Genomic DNA, 15255 nt, shown 5'->3' on the forward strand with positions numbered 1-15255 from the left:
ATTAATAATAAATGATATGTTAATATTATATGTAACAAATTTTATATAATATATAATTATATGTAATTATTATGTTTAGTTAATACTATATAATTAATATATGATTATATATAAATATATATTATATATGGTTATATATAAATATGTAATGATATATTTATTAATGTTATATATTAATTTATAATATGTAATGTTAAGACTACATAGTATAATGGAATTTATTTATTTATTGAGACAGAGTTGCTCTGTCACCCAGGCTGGAGTGCAGTGGCACGATCTTGGCTCACTGCAAGCTCCGCCTCCTGAGTTCATGACATTCTCCTGTCTCAGCCTCCCTAGTACTGATCACCACCATGCCCGGTTAATTTTTTGTGTTTTTAGTAGAGGCGGGGTTTCACCGTGTTAGCCAGGATGATCTCGATCTCCTGACCTCGTGACCTCATGATCTGCCCGTCTCCCAAAGTGCTAGGATTACAGGCCTGAGCCACTGCGCCCGGCTGGTATGATGGAATATTATACAACCATAACAAAGAACGAGATTATATCCTTTGCAGCAATGTGGGTGGTGCTGGAGACCATTATCCTAAGCAAACTAACATGGAACATTAAACTAAATATTGTACGTTTTCACTTACAAGTGAGAGCTAAACAATGAGAACACATGGACACAAAGGGGAACAACAGACACCAGGGCCAACTTGAGGGTAGGGGAGAGGATTAAAAAATACGTATCGGGGCCGGGTGCAGTGGCTCACGCCTGTAATCCCAGCACTTTGGGAGGCCAAGGCAGGCGGGTCACAAGGTCAGGAGATCGAGACCATCCTGGCTAACACGGTGAAACCCCGTCTCTCCTAAAAATACAAAAAAAATTAGCCAGGCGTGGTGGCACGCTCCCGTAATCCCAGCTACCCGGGAGGCTGAGGCAGGAGAATCGCTTGAATCCAGGAGGAGGAGGTTGCAGTGAGCTGAGATCACACCACTGCATTCCAGCCTTGGCGACAGAGATAGACTCTTCTCAAAAAGAAAAATAAAAGTTATTGGGTACTATGCTTGCTACCTGGGTAACTACATGATCTATATACCATGCTCCTGTAACACATGGTTTACCTGTGTAACAGTCCTGTACATGTACTAAATAAAAGTTAAAAAACAAAATTGCATGGTTTGAAATTATTTTTCTCTGTGGTATTAATATATACATATCAAAAAGTCAAGCCTGTCAGTGGAAATATGGAATTAAGAGTGACTATTTATTTAATACAGACATTTAGAATAGAAGGTCATTTAGTATCAAGGAATAAAGTTCCCTTAGTACCATGTTTGGAGAGTTTATGTATCTGTGGGATTTTTTTTAGTTTCTGTATCTGACTATGATTTATTTTTATGATTTTTTTTGAGATGGAGTCTTGCTCTGTCACCTAGGCTGGAGTACAGTCTCACGCAGTCTCGACTCACTGCAACCTCCGCCTCCTGGGTTCAAGCGATTCTCCTGCCTCTGCCTCCTGAGTTGCTGGGACTACAGGCACCTGCCACCACGCCTGGCTAATTTTTGTATTTTTAGTAGAGACAGGGTTTCGCCTGTTGGCCAGGTTGGTCTCAAACCCCTGACCTCAGATGATCCACCACTTTGGCCTCCCTATTTCATTAATTTTTTTAGCTGCTCTTTGTGGAGCAGGAGTAACTCCTAGGCAGTATGCCCAGAGTGAGCCTGGTCAAACATTTTTTAAAGCTTCTTGGCCACTTACTTCTTGGACTTACTCCCATTATAAAAGTATGCAGTATGAAAAGGCAAAAGGCTAGGCGTGGTGGCTGATGCCTGTAATCCCAGCACTTTGGGAGGTTAAGGTGGGAGGATTACTTAAGCCCAAGAGTTCAAGACCAGCCTGGGCAACAAAATGAGACCCCCTTTCTACAAAAACAAAAAAAAAATTAAATTATGGTAATAAAATTATTCTTAGAGGAAATATTTTAGAGTCCTATGGATATGATTTTAAAGGAAGACACGTATGAATTTAACTATATTGTATTTCCTTAAGTGATTATAGAGACATTGGAATAGAAATAATGAATATTGTGTTGGGCCTATCCTTATTTGCCATTTAGTGGTCAGGAAGGAGATCATAAGCTTCTGTGCTAAGGTTTGCTTATCTTTTCTACTTGGAAGGTTTTAGAGACTAAATTCTTACTGGTGTTTGGATGGCTTAAGAGATGGGGATTCGTGTAAGGAATATGACACTTGTTTCCTGGTTTGTTGGAAAATTGCATTCTCATGACTTACATAATTGAGCTAAAAGTTTGATTTCTGTTTTCAATTGATTTTGCTCATACACTTTTAGACTGCAGAATCCGCAACGGTGAGAATGGAATACATTTCCTCCTAAATAGAGATGGGAAACGAAGGGGTGATGCCTTAATTGAAATGGAGTCAGAACAGGATGTGCAGAAAGCCTTAGAGAAGCACCGCATGTACATGGGCCAGCGGTATGTGGAAGGTATGTGAAGTCAGATTTTGACATTTTGGGTTCATTGCATTAGGTTTTATACTTTTCAAGGCAGTTTTTATTTGAGTCTTAATAATGAAGTATTTAGATTGTATGAATGCATTCTTTTATAGGTTGTGAGAATAAAACATAGATAAACTTTCTTATGAGAATATTGACCAAGTTAACCTTTTTTTTTTTGGGATGGAGTCTCGCTCTGTCACCCAGGCTGGAGTGCAGTGGCATGATCTCAGTTCACTGCAACCTTCTACCTCCTGGGTTCAAGCAATTCTCCTGTCTCAGCCTCCCAAGTAGCTGGGACTACAGGCAAATGATACCCAGCTAATTTTTGTACTTTTATTAGAGATAGGGTTTTACCGTATTGGGCAGGCTAGTCTCAAACTCCTGACCTCAGGTGATCCACCTGCCTTGGCCTCCCAAAGTTCTGGGATTACAGGCATGAGCCACTGTAGCCGGCTGACAAGTATCTTACAAGCTGTGAGAATTAAAGAAGTTATGCCTGCATGGTAAATATGCAATAAATGTCATTTTTTATTTTCTCTAGAGAAGTGCATAAGGATTAAAATAATTAGTTTTTGAATTCTTGGATAACCCACCAAGTTGTAATGATTTTTTTAAATGGGTTTGTTCCTTTGTTATGTAAATTTTCATCCCTTTTGTGTTTTTTCTTCGTAGTGTATGAGATAAACAATGAAGATGTGGATGCCTTAATGAAGAGCTTGCAGGTCAAATCTTCACCTGTGGTAAATGATGGTGTGGTTCGTTTGAGAGGACTTCCTTACAGTTGCAATGAGAAAGACATTGTAGATTTCTTTGCAGGTATTTTGCAGTTATATTGTGCTTGGGAGCTCATATCTTTTTTCCCTTGTTATCTCCTATATCTGAGATGAGCCTCTTTCTGGGCAATAGCATGCAGTTATATTAGGTTCTTTAGGGGAGAGCTCTTCACTTAAATTTCTAATCTTTATAGATTTTATATGTGTTTTCTATCAGGCAGATTTTAGGAGGGAAGTCAGATTTCAAAATAATTTCATGAGGGTTTTACTATTGAAGGAAATAACTTCTCATAATAGTGGCTATTTGTGTAAGACAATATAACAATTTATATAATTTAAAAGTATTATCTAATTCCTAGAACCATTAGCAGTGAAGTCTATGAGTTCTATTGTTTCCTAGTATATAATTAGCAGCAAAAAAAAAAAAAAAAAAAGATGGGGAGAATTGTATGTTTTGAGTGGGCTTCTTGGACCCTACCTATTCTAGAGATACGGGTATATAGGTGTTACTGACTTTTGACTGCATAATAATTTTTTTCCTATCAAGCATGTATTCAGTTTTGGGACTGGCAGAAGAATAAAAAATTTTATTAGTATTTGAATGATGGTGTTAATTCTGAGGTTAAAAAAACCTGCTAGTAGCACTAAACTCTTTTGGTGTCCTAGGACTGAATATAGTTGACATTACTTTTGTGATGGACTACAGAGGGAGACGAAAAACAGGGGAAGCCTATGTGCAATTTGAAGAACCAGAAATGGCCAACCAAGCCCTGTTGAAACACAGGGAAGAAATTGGTAATCGGTGAGTAAAGCAGATATTAATGATGCGGAAGTGTCACACATCAAGTCATTTTGACGAATGTGCTGTAATATGACTGTAAAGTTATCCACACATAGAAAAGTAGAGAGAGTAGTGTAGTGAGCCATCAAATGCCCATAATTTAGATTAACAATTTTTTTTTGACTGCTCCTTGTGGAGCAGGACTAACCCATAGACAGTGTACCTAGAGCAGCTAGATTAACACATTTATATATAAAATATAACATCTGTTATATTTATTTCATCTGGTCTTTTTTAGTATGCATCTGTAAAAAAAATTTTTTTAACATAATTTCTATGTTATATCTAACACCGTTATCAATAGTATATTATCTAATAACAGTTCATAATAATATTTTTCCAATTATACCAAAAATATCCCTTTTTTTTTTTGGCAATGGAGTCTCTTTCTGCTGCCTAGGCTGGAGTGCAGTGGCGTGATCTTGGCTCACTGCAACCTCTCTCTGCCTCCCAGTTTCAAGTGATCCTCCTGCCTCAGCCTCCCGAGTAGCTGGAACTAGAGGCATGCGCCACCACGCCCAGCTAAGTTTTGTATTTTTAGTAGAGGCAAGGTTTTACCATGTTGGCCAGGCTGGTCTAGAACTCCCGGACTCAGGTCATCCACCCACCTCCACCTCCAAAAGTGTTGGGATTACAGGTGTGAGCCACCACACCGGACAAAAATATCTTTTTTGAAACAAAATCCAGATAAGGTCTACACACTGCATTTGATTGTTATGTCCATAGTTCTCTCTGTGTGTGTTTTTTTCTTTTAAGACACAGGATCTCATTCTGTTACCCAGGCTGGAGTGCAGTAGCATGGTGATAGCTCACTACAGCCTTGAATTCCTGGGCTCAAGCAATCTTCTCATCTCACCCTCCCAACTAGCTAGAACTATAGGCATGTGCCACCACACCTCGCTCTGTGTGTGTGTGTGTGTGTGTGTGTGTGTGTGTAGGTGGGGTCTTGCTGTGTTGCCCTGGCTGGCCTCAAACTCATGGGCTCTAGTGATCTCCCGCTTTGGCCTCCCAAAACGCTGGGATTATAGGCGTGAGCCACTGCACCTGACCACTGACTCTCTTGAACTAGAGCAAATCCCTCTTACTTATTCCCTCCGTCTTTTTAAAAGCAATTGACTTTTGAAGAAATTAGATCAGTTGTCTTGTACAGTGTCTCATGTTGACATCATATCATGATGCACATGATGATAAGTGGGTTCGTTTGTGTTTTAACTTTAGTTTTGGAGGTATAGTTTAAAATGTCAAATGTTAAATCACTGTTGGGTTACCTTTTTTGCTGTTTTCTGGCCTTTTAAATCAGCTCCTTTGAAGTAAACAAAATAGCCATTCCAAAGTCAGTGTTTCAGGATCTACTGATAGAAGTGGTTCAAAGGTTTTTTAGTTTCTTGAGACAGGATCTTGCTCTGTCACCCAGGCTGGAGTGCAGTGGCACAAACACTGCTCATTTCAGCCTTGACCTCCTGGGCTCAAGCAGTCCTCCCACCTCAGCTTTCCTTGTAGGTGGTACCACAGGCATGCATCACCATGCCTGGCTAATTTTAGACAGAATCTTACTCTGTTAACCTCACTGGAGTGCAGTTGAGTGATACAGCTCTCTGCAACTGTGGCCTCCTGGGCTCAAGCAGTCCTCCCACTTCAGCCTCCCAAGTAGCTGGGACTACAGGTGCATGCCACCACACCCAGCTAATTTTTGATTTTTGTAGAGACGGGGTTTTGCATCTTGCCCAAGCTGGTCTCAAACTCCTGAGCTCAAGTGATCCACCTGCCTCAGCCTCCCAAAGTACTGGGATTACAGGTGTGAGCCACTGCACCTGGTCTCCTGGCTAATTAAAAAAAAAAAAAAGTTTTGTTGAGATAGTGTCTCACTTTGTTGTCCAGGCTCAAAGATTTTTTTTAAAGAAGTAGTGCATATCTAATCTTTATAGATTTGTAAACACAAGCTGTTTTTATAGCTCTTAGTTTAGAAAGCCATGTTAAGAAAAAGAAAACTGCTGAGCGTGGTGGCCAATGCCTGTAATCCTAGCACTTTGGGAGGCTGAAGTGGGTAGAATCACTTAAGCCCAGGAGTTCAAGAGCAACCTGGGCAACATGGCAGGAACCCATGTCTACAAAATAAAAAATACAAAATTTAGCAGTGTGTGGTGGCAGGTGGCAGTAGTCCCCAGCTACTTGGGAGGCTGAGGCAGGAAGATCACTTGAGTCTAGGAGGTTGAGGCTGCAGTGAGCCGTGTTCACACCACTGCACTCCATCTTGGGTGACAGCAAGAAACCCAAGTTTCAAAAAAAAAAAAAAAAATTGTTCCAGAAGCTTGGGTTTAATAGATAGTCCCCTCCACGGTGATAGCAAGTCATAATTGATACTTAGTTCTTGAATTCTCATTAGCCTTTTAGTGAAGTTCTGGGGAAGTTAACTCTTCTTTTACTGTGACTTTTAATATCTTATACAGATGTGATTAATTGGCACAGAATTGAATTTCAAGGCTTCAAGAGATTGTTAACCAGCTGTTTAAAAAACCCGTATGAGATTAATTTTTTCTGTATACACAGTTAATGTAAGCATAGTTCTCATGAAGCAAAACAGAGTAGAAAATATTGTTAAAATGTGTATGAAGAAAAAAAAAATGTGTATGAAGAAAAAGTGTTACCTTGGTGCAAAAACTTAAATCAGTGACCTACTCTGTTGTATGTTTTCATGGGCTACTATCTGCATCCATTTCCCTACCTGTTATCTTTGGACACCTGTGTGGACACCTGTGTTTCATAAGCTGTTGGAAATAAAATGTATACATGTTTATTTTAAGTGAGTTCAGTATAAAGTTACTTTGCACCATTTGTGCCTGTTCACTTTTGCTTTGACATAGATACATCGAGATATTTCCAAGCAGAAGAAATGAAGTTCGAACACATGTTGGTTCTCATAAGGGAAAGAAAATTGCATCTTCTCCTACTGCTAAGTATATAACTGAGCCAGAAATGGTCTTTGAAGAACACGAAGTAAATGAGGATATTCGACCCATGACAGCTTTTGAAAGTGAGAAGGAAATAGGTAAGGTCCTGTCTCTTCTTGAGACTCATTGGGTCTATCTTGAATGTTTTGGATTTTGCAAAAAAATTTTTTTTTGTTTTGAGACAAAGTCTCGCTCTGTTGCCAGGCTGGAGTGCAGTGGTGTGATCCCGGCTGACTGCAACCTCTACCTCCCGGGTTCAAGTGATTCTCCTGCCTTAGCCTCCTGAGTAGCTGGGACTACAGGTGCATGCCACCATGCCCAGCTAATTTTTATAAGTTTAGTAGAGACAGGGTTTCACCATGTTGGCCAGGCTGGTCTGGAACTCTTGACCTCGAGTGATCCACCTGCTTCAGCCTCCTAAAGTGCTGGGATTACAGCTGTGAGCCAACACACCAGGCCTAAAGATTTAATAGGTCTTTGAGTATAGTACATACTCTGAGTATATGCAGAAAACTTAATTATTTTGCTAGGTTTTCATTTAATCATTTTATTAACTATATCAAAAGCTGGGTAGTAAAAATGTGATAAAAGGAAGTAAAATATTAATATTTAAATTAAGATGGGGAAGATTTGGGTAATGAGCAGGAATATTGACTGAAGTAAGGATTTTTTTTTTTTTTTTTTTTTTTTGAGACAGAGTCTTGCTCTGTTGCCCAGGCTGGAGTGCAGTAGCACAATCTCAGCTCACTGCAAGCACCGCCTCCTGGGTTCACGCCATTCTCCTACCTCAGCCTCCCAAGTAGCTGGGAGTACAGGTGCCTGCCACTGTGGCTGGCTAGTTTTTATATTTTTAGTAGAGACAGTTTCCCTATGTTGGCCAGGCTGGTGTCGAACTACTGACCTCAGAGGATCTGCCCGCCTCTGCCTCCCAAAGTGCTGGGATTACAGGCATGAGCCACTGTGCCCACCAGAAGTAAGGATTTTTGTTTGCCTCTGGATTTAATTATTTCTTTGATTCCTAACTCAGAGCAACATTTGGAATCTTTTAAATTTGATAAATACTTTTTAAACTGGTACCCTGGGATTATCTTGTCACTATATATATGTGTGTGTGTGTATATGTATATTGTTTTTTGAGACAAGATCTTGTTCTGTGGCCCATTCTGGAGTGCAGTGGCACAATCATGGCTCACTGCAACCTTGAACTCCTGGGCTCAGGCAGTTCTTCCACCCCAGCCTCCTGAGTAGCTGGAACTATAGACATGCATCACCATGCCCAGCTAACTTATTTTTCTTTTTCTTTTTTAAATTAATTAATTAATTAATTATTTTTGAGATGGAGTGTCGGTCTGTTGCCCAAGCTGGAGTGCAGTGGCACCATCTTGGCTCACTACAAGCTCTGCCTCCCAGGTTCATGCCATTCTCCTGCCTCAGCCTCCTGAGTAGCTGGGACTACAGGCACCCGCCACCACGCCCGGCTAATTTTGGCATTTTAGTAGAGACGGGGTTTCACCGTGTTAGCCAGGATGGTCTCGATCTCCTGACTTCGTAATCCACCCGCCTCAGCCTCCCAAAGTGCTGGGAATACAGGCGTGAGCCACTGCACCCGGCCTCTTTTTATTTTTTGTAGAGACAGTGTCTCACTATGTTGTTGGCCAGGCTGGTCTCGAACTCCTGGGCTGAAGTGATTCTCCTGCTTCAGCCTTTCACAGTGTTGGGATTACAAGTGTGAGCTACCATGCCCAGCCTTTGTTCCTTTTTTTTTTGTACCTATAATCTAGAAAGTCTCTTTTAGGGTTTAATTCATAATCATTTTATCTGCTCTCTGTTGTTACAGAAAGGGGTAAGTTCTTAAACTGGTAATGGTCTGAGGCATTCAGTGCTTATGGGTGTTCAGGTGATATTTGTTAAGTGGCAGAAATTTCAGATCATTTTGGCTTTTAAAGGTCTTAAGAGGAATTGAGGATTTGGACATAGAAGTCATACCTAATTAGAATCTGTTAATAACCCTTGAAGCTCTTATGTTTTAACAGTGCTTTCTGTTCCACCTCTCAGAATTGCCTAAGGAGGTGCCAGAAAAGCTTCCAGAGGCTGCTGATTTTGGAACTACGTCTTCTCTGCATTTTGTCCACATGAGAGGATTACCTTTCCAAGCCAATGCCCAAGACATTATAAACGTGTGTGGCAGTAAGATACCCAGTCTCAATAGATTTGAACAGAAGTTCTAAAATTGAACTTGTATTAATTTGGGGATGGTAGAGAAGAAAATATATAATGTTTCTGAGTTGTCTTTGGATAGTAAGATGGCATCTTCCTGGTTGCAAGGCTTGCTTCTTTTTCTATAGCTGAGAAGTGTGGCTTGGTATTACTTTTTTTTTTCTCTCTCTTTTTTTTTTTAGCGGGAAAGTTGGGTTTTGTTTTTTTTTTTTTTTTTTCTCTTTTTTTTTTTTTTTTTTTTTGGTGACAGAGTCTTACCGTGTCTCCCAGGCTGGAGTGCAGTGGCTTGAACTTGGCTGACTGCAACCTCTGCCTCCCGGGTTCAAGCATTTGTCCCGCCTCAGTTTCCCGAGTAGCTGGGATTACAGGCATGTGCCACCATGCCTGGTCAATTTTTGTATTTTCAGTAGAGATGGGGTTTCACCATGTTGGCCAGGCTGGTCTTGATCTCCTGACCTCAAGTGATCCACTCGCCTTGGCTTCCCAAAGTGTTGAGGTTACAGGTGTGAGCCACTGTGCTCGCTGAGAGCAGACACTTTATTTTTTTTTTTTTATTTTTTTTATTTTATTTTATTTTTTGAGACGGAGTCTTGCTCTGCCGCCCAGGCTGGAGTGCAGTGGCCGGATCTCAGCTCACTGCAAGCTCCGCCTCCCGGGTTCACGCCATTCTCCTGTCTCAGCCTCCCGAGTAGCTGGGACTACAGGCGCCCACCTCGTCGCCCGGCTAGTTTTTTGTATTTTTTAGTAGAGACGGGGTTTCACCGTATTAGCCAGGATGGTCTCGATCTCCTGACCTCGTGATCCGCCCGTCTCGGCCTCCCAAAGTGCTGGGATTACAGGCTTGAGCCACCGCGCCCGGCTGAGAGCAGACACTTTAAATGTCACTTTGAGTTCTGAGAAAAAGTAGAAAAGCCAGAAGACATACTAGATGTATAAATATATTACTGCTTAAAAAAGGAATTTCCTAGAAACAAATGTATCAAGTGTGTGAATCAAAGTCTGAAAGAAAGATGAAGAGCCACCAGACTTCTAGGCGGGTTTACTTACATCCATCATGTTCCTCTTGACTGCCTTTGTTTGTCGTTTAGTTTTTTGCTCCACTCAAGCCTGTTAGAATCACCATGGAATACAGCTCCAGCGGGAAGGCCACTGGAGAAGCTGATGTGCACTTTGAGACCCATGAGGATGCTGTTGCAGCAATGCTCAAGGATCGGTCCCACGTTCGTAAGTCCTGCCTTTGGCTTTTGTTGTCATTTTTGATGCTTGTCTTTGCTTATAAATATCTCTTTCTGTTTTGGGATTGTAGAATTTTTCCTTGGGAAATTTGTATTCTTTTAGTACTAGTAAATTAAATGTAACAGATAAAACACTATTTTAAAACCATTTATTTGTCTGCTAATTATCCTGCAAATTTCTTTCTTTCTTTTTGTTTTTTTGTCACTCACGCTGGAATGCAGTGGTGCCATCTCGGCTCACCGCAGTCTCCGCCTCCTGGGTTCAAGCAATTCTCCTGCCTCAGCCATCTGAGTAGCTGGGATTACAGGTGCCCAGCACCATGCCTGACTCATTTTTGTATTTTTAGTAGAGACAGGTTTCGCCATGTTGGCCAGGCTGGTCTTGAACCCCTGGGTTCAAATGATCCTCGTGCCTCGACCTCCCAAAGTGCTGGGATTACAGGCATGAGCCACCGCACCCAGCCTGTTTGTCCATTTTACATTTTGTTTGTTTGTTGTTGTTTGAGACGGCGTCTTGTCTGTCACCCAGTCTGTAGTGCAGTGGTGTGATCTGGGCTCACTGCAACCTCTGCCTCCTGGGTTCAAGTGATTCTCCTGCCACAGCCTCCCGAGTAGCTGGGACTATAGGCACCTGCCACCAAACTGGCTAATTTTGTATTTTAGTAGAGAGGGGTTTCACTATATTGGCAGGCTGGCTCGAACTCCTTAGGTGATCCTCCCCCTTAGCCTCCCAAAGTGCTGGGATTACAGGCGTGAGCCACTGCGCTGGCCTAGATTTTGTTTTTAATTAGGGAAGGGTAAGGGCAAAGAGTTTGAGTTGTTGTCTGAACTGTGAGAAAATGACTGTAAAATTTTTCTGTCTTTTCAACTTTTTAAAACTAATCTTTCTCATTATCCTCAGATCATAGGTATATTGAACTGTTCCTGAATTCATGTCCAAAAGGAAAATAAGACTTCAGGGGCTCCAGATAATAAGGTAAATTTAAGAGGTAAAACTGTGGGCTGGGCGCGGTGGCTCAACACCTGTAATCGCAGCACTTTGGGAGGCCAGGGTGGGTGGATCACCTGAGGTCAGGAGTTAGAGCCAGCCTGGCCAACATGGTGAAACCCTGTCTACTAAAAACACAAAAATTAACCGGGCATGAAGGCTGGTGCCTATAATCCCAGCTACTCAGGAGGCTGAAGTGGGAGAATGACTTGAACCTAGGAGGCAGAGGTTGCAGTGAGCTGAGGTTGCGCCACTGCACTCCAGCCTGGGCAATAGAATGAGACTCAAAGGAAAAAAAAAAAAAAAAAAAGAGGTACAACCGTGGAAATTATTTTGTATTGATAAACTAATAATCATCCACTCACTAATTTATAATATGGTGGAAACCATTCTCTTTTTATTTTTGAAATTTTTTTTAGGGACCAGGTCTCAGTTTGTTGCCCAGGCTAGCAGTGGTGTGATCATAGCTCACTGCAGCTTCAACCTTCTGGGCTCAGGTGATTCTCTCACTTCAGCCTCTTGAGTAGTGGGGACTACAGGTGTGTACCACCTTGCCTAGCTAATTTTTTAATTTTTTGTGGAGGTGGGGGTCTCACTATGTTGCCCAGGATGGCCTTGAACTTCTGGCCTTAAGTGATCCTGCTGCCTTTGCCTCCCAAAGTGTTAGAATTACAAGAGTGAGCCAGCCCACCTGGCACCATTCCTTTTTAATAAAGATCAAACTAATGATAATTGAAGTGTCAATATAAGGAATGAAAATTCTCACTCTGGCTTCTCAGATGTGGGGGCAAAAAAAAAATTCTCCTGGGAAATAAATTAATTATGATTTTTTTTTTCTTTCTTTCTTTCTTTTTTTTTTTAAAATTTTATTTATTGATTTTTTTTGTGAGACAGAGTTTCACTCTCATTGCCCAGGCTGGAGTGCAATGACACGATCTCCGCTCACCGTGACCTCTGCCTCCCGAGTTCAAGAGATTATTCTGCCTCAGCCTCCCGAGTAGCTGGGATTACAGGCATGCGCCACCACGCCCAGCTAATCTTTGTATTTTTAGTAGAGATGGGGTTTCTCCGTGTTGGTTATGGCTGGTCTTGAACTCCCGACCTCAGGTGATCCACCTGCCTTGGCCTCCCAAAGTACTGGGATTACAGGCATGAGCCACTTCGGCCTATTTTTTTATTATTTTTGAGACAGAGTCTTGCTTTGTTGAGCAGGCTGGATTGCAGTGGCATAATCTTGGCTCACTGCAAACTCCGCCTCCTAGGTTCAAGTGATTCACCTGCCTTGGCTTCCCAAAGTGCTGGGATTACAGGGGTGAGCCACTGCGCCCAGCCATAATTCCTTATGATTTGTATAATAGCTTTGAGCATTGTCTCCATGTAGAATTTTTATGCATAATTTCCAACATCCATCATGCTATGTGCCAAAAAATAGCTGCCTTTGGTAGCTATAAATTATAGTAGACTGGATATATGACTTGCATTAGCTTTTTATTTTCCCACTTAAACTTATACCTTTTCCATTTTCTCAGATTTTTTATTTTATTTTTTTTTGATATGAAGTCTCACTGTTTTTGCCCAGGGTGGAGTGCAGTGGTGCAATCTCAGCTCACTGCAACCCCCGCCTCCCGGGTTCAAGTGATTCTCCTGCCTCATCCTCCCAAGTAGCTAGGATTACAGGCACTCTCCACCACATCCAGCTAATTTTCATATTTTTAGTAGGGATGGGGTTTCACCAGTCTGGTCTCAAACTCCTGACATCAAGTGATAGCCTCAGCCTCCCAAAGTGCTAGGATTACAGGCGTGAGTCACCACGCCCGGCCATTTTCTGGTTTAAGGTATTTTTAAAAGGATATATGTGAAACCAGAGTGTTATCATCCATAAACACAGTTAATGTGTCAGTGTTTCCTTTTCCTAAAATGGCATTTTTTTTTTTGTGCCGTAGGAGGAACATAATTTTATAGTGCTAACTTACCCATGAGATTTGCTTAATACTTCTTGATGTTCCTTCCCTCGATTAAATATATGATGTCTTTTTTTTTTTTCTCATAAAGTATTTTAAGTATTACTGATGTATTGCAGTCACTTTTCTACATGTAATGGCTCATTCTTTTGAGACACTTACCTGTAATGATTTCTTGAAAATACATGGGGCCGGGTGTGGTGGCTTAATCCTGTAATCCCATTACTTCAGGAAGCTAAGGCAGGCAGAACACCTGAGGTCAGGAGTTCGAGACCAGCCTGGCCAAAATGGTGAAACCCTGTCTCTACTAAAAATACAAAAATTAGCTGGATGTGGTGGTGCACACCTGTAGTTCCAGCTACTGGGAATGCTGAGGCAGGAGAATCACTTGCATCTAGGAGGCGGAGGTTGCAGTGACTGAGATCGTGCCACTGCATTCCAGCCAGCCTGAATGACAGAATGAAACTCTGTCTCAAAAAAAAAAGAACAAAAAAACACGGGCATTCATTCTATTACTATATCCTATTCTATTGTTTGTTTTGTTTTGTTTTGTTTTTGTTTTTTGAGATGGAGTCTTACTGTGTCACCCAGGCTGTGATCTCTGCTCACTGTGACTTCTGCCTCCTGGGTTCAGGTGATTCTCCTGCCTCAGCCTACCGAGTAGCTGGAACTACAGGCGTGTACCACCATGCCCGGCTAAGTTTTTGTATTTTATTTTATTTAATTTATTTATTTTTGAGATGGAAGTTCTCTCTTGTTGCCCAGGCTGGAGTGCAATGGCAGGATCTCGGCTCACTGCAACCTCTGCCTCCTGGGTTCAAGTGATTCTCTTGCCTCAGCCTCTGGAGTAGCTGGGATTACAGGCATGCACCACCACACCCGGCTAATTTTTTATTTTTAGTAGAGACAGGGTTTCTTCATGTTGTCCAGGTTGGTCTCGAACTCCTGACCTCAGCTGATCTGCCCACCTCAACCTCCCAGAATTCTGGGATTACAGGTTTGAGCCACCGTGCCCCGCCAATTTTTTGTATTTTAGTAGAGACAGGGTTTCATCGTGTTGGCCTGGATGGTCTCGATCTCCAGACCTCGTGATGTTTCCGCCTCGGCCTCAAAGTGCTGGGATTACAGGCATGAGCCACTGCGCCTGGCCTCTTCTATTGCTTTTTTTGGATATGAAGTCCCACAATTCTGTGATGTTAAATACCTATAGTAGCTAAAATCTATTTAAAATATATTCTTAAACTGTGTTTTTTATACCGGCCTGTAAACACTAATGCCTAACTAGTTTTCCTCACTTTAACTTGGTTTATCAGATAACTTGCACTAAATTAGAAAGGAGAAAAATTTGAATTTGCGGTTTTAAATGGTATGGGAATGTGTGCTATCCTTTTCATCTTGAGTAAATGTGCGACATTTTTTGTTTTATTTTAGGGTGAAGCAAGAAGCATTTCATTTGCACATCTTTCTTGGACATGGGATATACAGTTCCAGTTTATTAGCAGCAACTGATAGGGAAATGATTTTGGTGTTTTGGGTTAATTGCTTCTAAGAAAAGTTTCATAGTGGACTGCTTAGAAGAAGAAATGAAAGATCCAGTTTGGGATTATGAAATAAACCACAAATTAAAATTTTGTTTAAACCATCCAGGATCTGATTTAAAATATGGTCTTTGTTTTATATGATTAAATGGTTTGTTTTCATAGATGATATGTTACCCATTGTAAAGACTACATATTCAGCAGTGTTCTTTAAACGCTTTCATTTAAAAGTTAACTTTTTTTTTTTTTT

At 41.3% G+C, this 15255-nt stretch overlaps 1 protein-coding gene across 1 annotated transcript in view; it reads left to right on the plus strand.

Annotated features, from left to right (window-relative positions):
• The window catches only part of GRSF1 (G-rich RNA sequence binding factor 1), a 19698-nt gene extending 4529 nt beyond the window's left edge, over positions 1 to 15169 (plus strand). The window contains exons 3-10 of the mRNA XM_017879140.1: positions 2337 to 2492; positions 3177 to 3320; positions 3944 to 4079; positions 6980 to 7164; positions 9122 to 9243; positions 10372 to 10507; positions 11420 to 11494; positions 14899 to 15169. Coding sequence (XP_017734629.1) covers positions 2337 to 2492; positions 3177 to 3320; positions 3944 to 4079; positions 6980 to 7164; positions 9122 to 9243; positions 10372 to 10507; positions 11420 to 11469 — 929 coding nt within the window. The 3' untranslated portion in view covers positions 11470 to 11494; positions 14899 to 15169. The remainder of the gene's footprint in view (positions 1 to 2336; positions 2493 to 3176; positions 3321 to 3943; positions 4080 to 6979; positions 7165 to 9121; positions 9244 to 10371; positions 10508 to 11419; positions 11495 to 14898) is intronic.
• The last annotated feature ends 86 nt before the right edge of the window (positions 15170 to 15255 follow it).

The sequence above is a fragment of the Rhinopithecus bieti genome, unplaced genomic scaffold, assembly GCF_001698545.2.
Source record: "Rhinopithecus bieti isolate Rb0 unplaced genomic scaffold, ASM169854v2 scaffold_905, whole genome shotgun sequence".
In the NCBI taxonomy this organism is placed as follows: domain Eukaryota; kingdom Metazoa; phylum Chordata; class Mammalia; order Primates; family Cercopithecidae; genus Rhinopithecus; species Rhinopithecus bieti.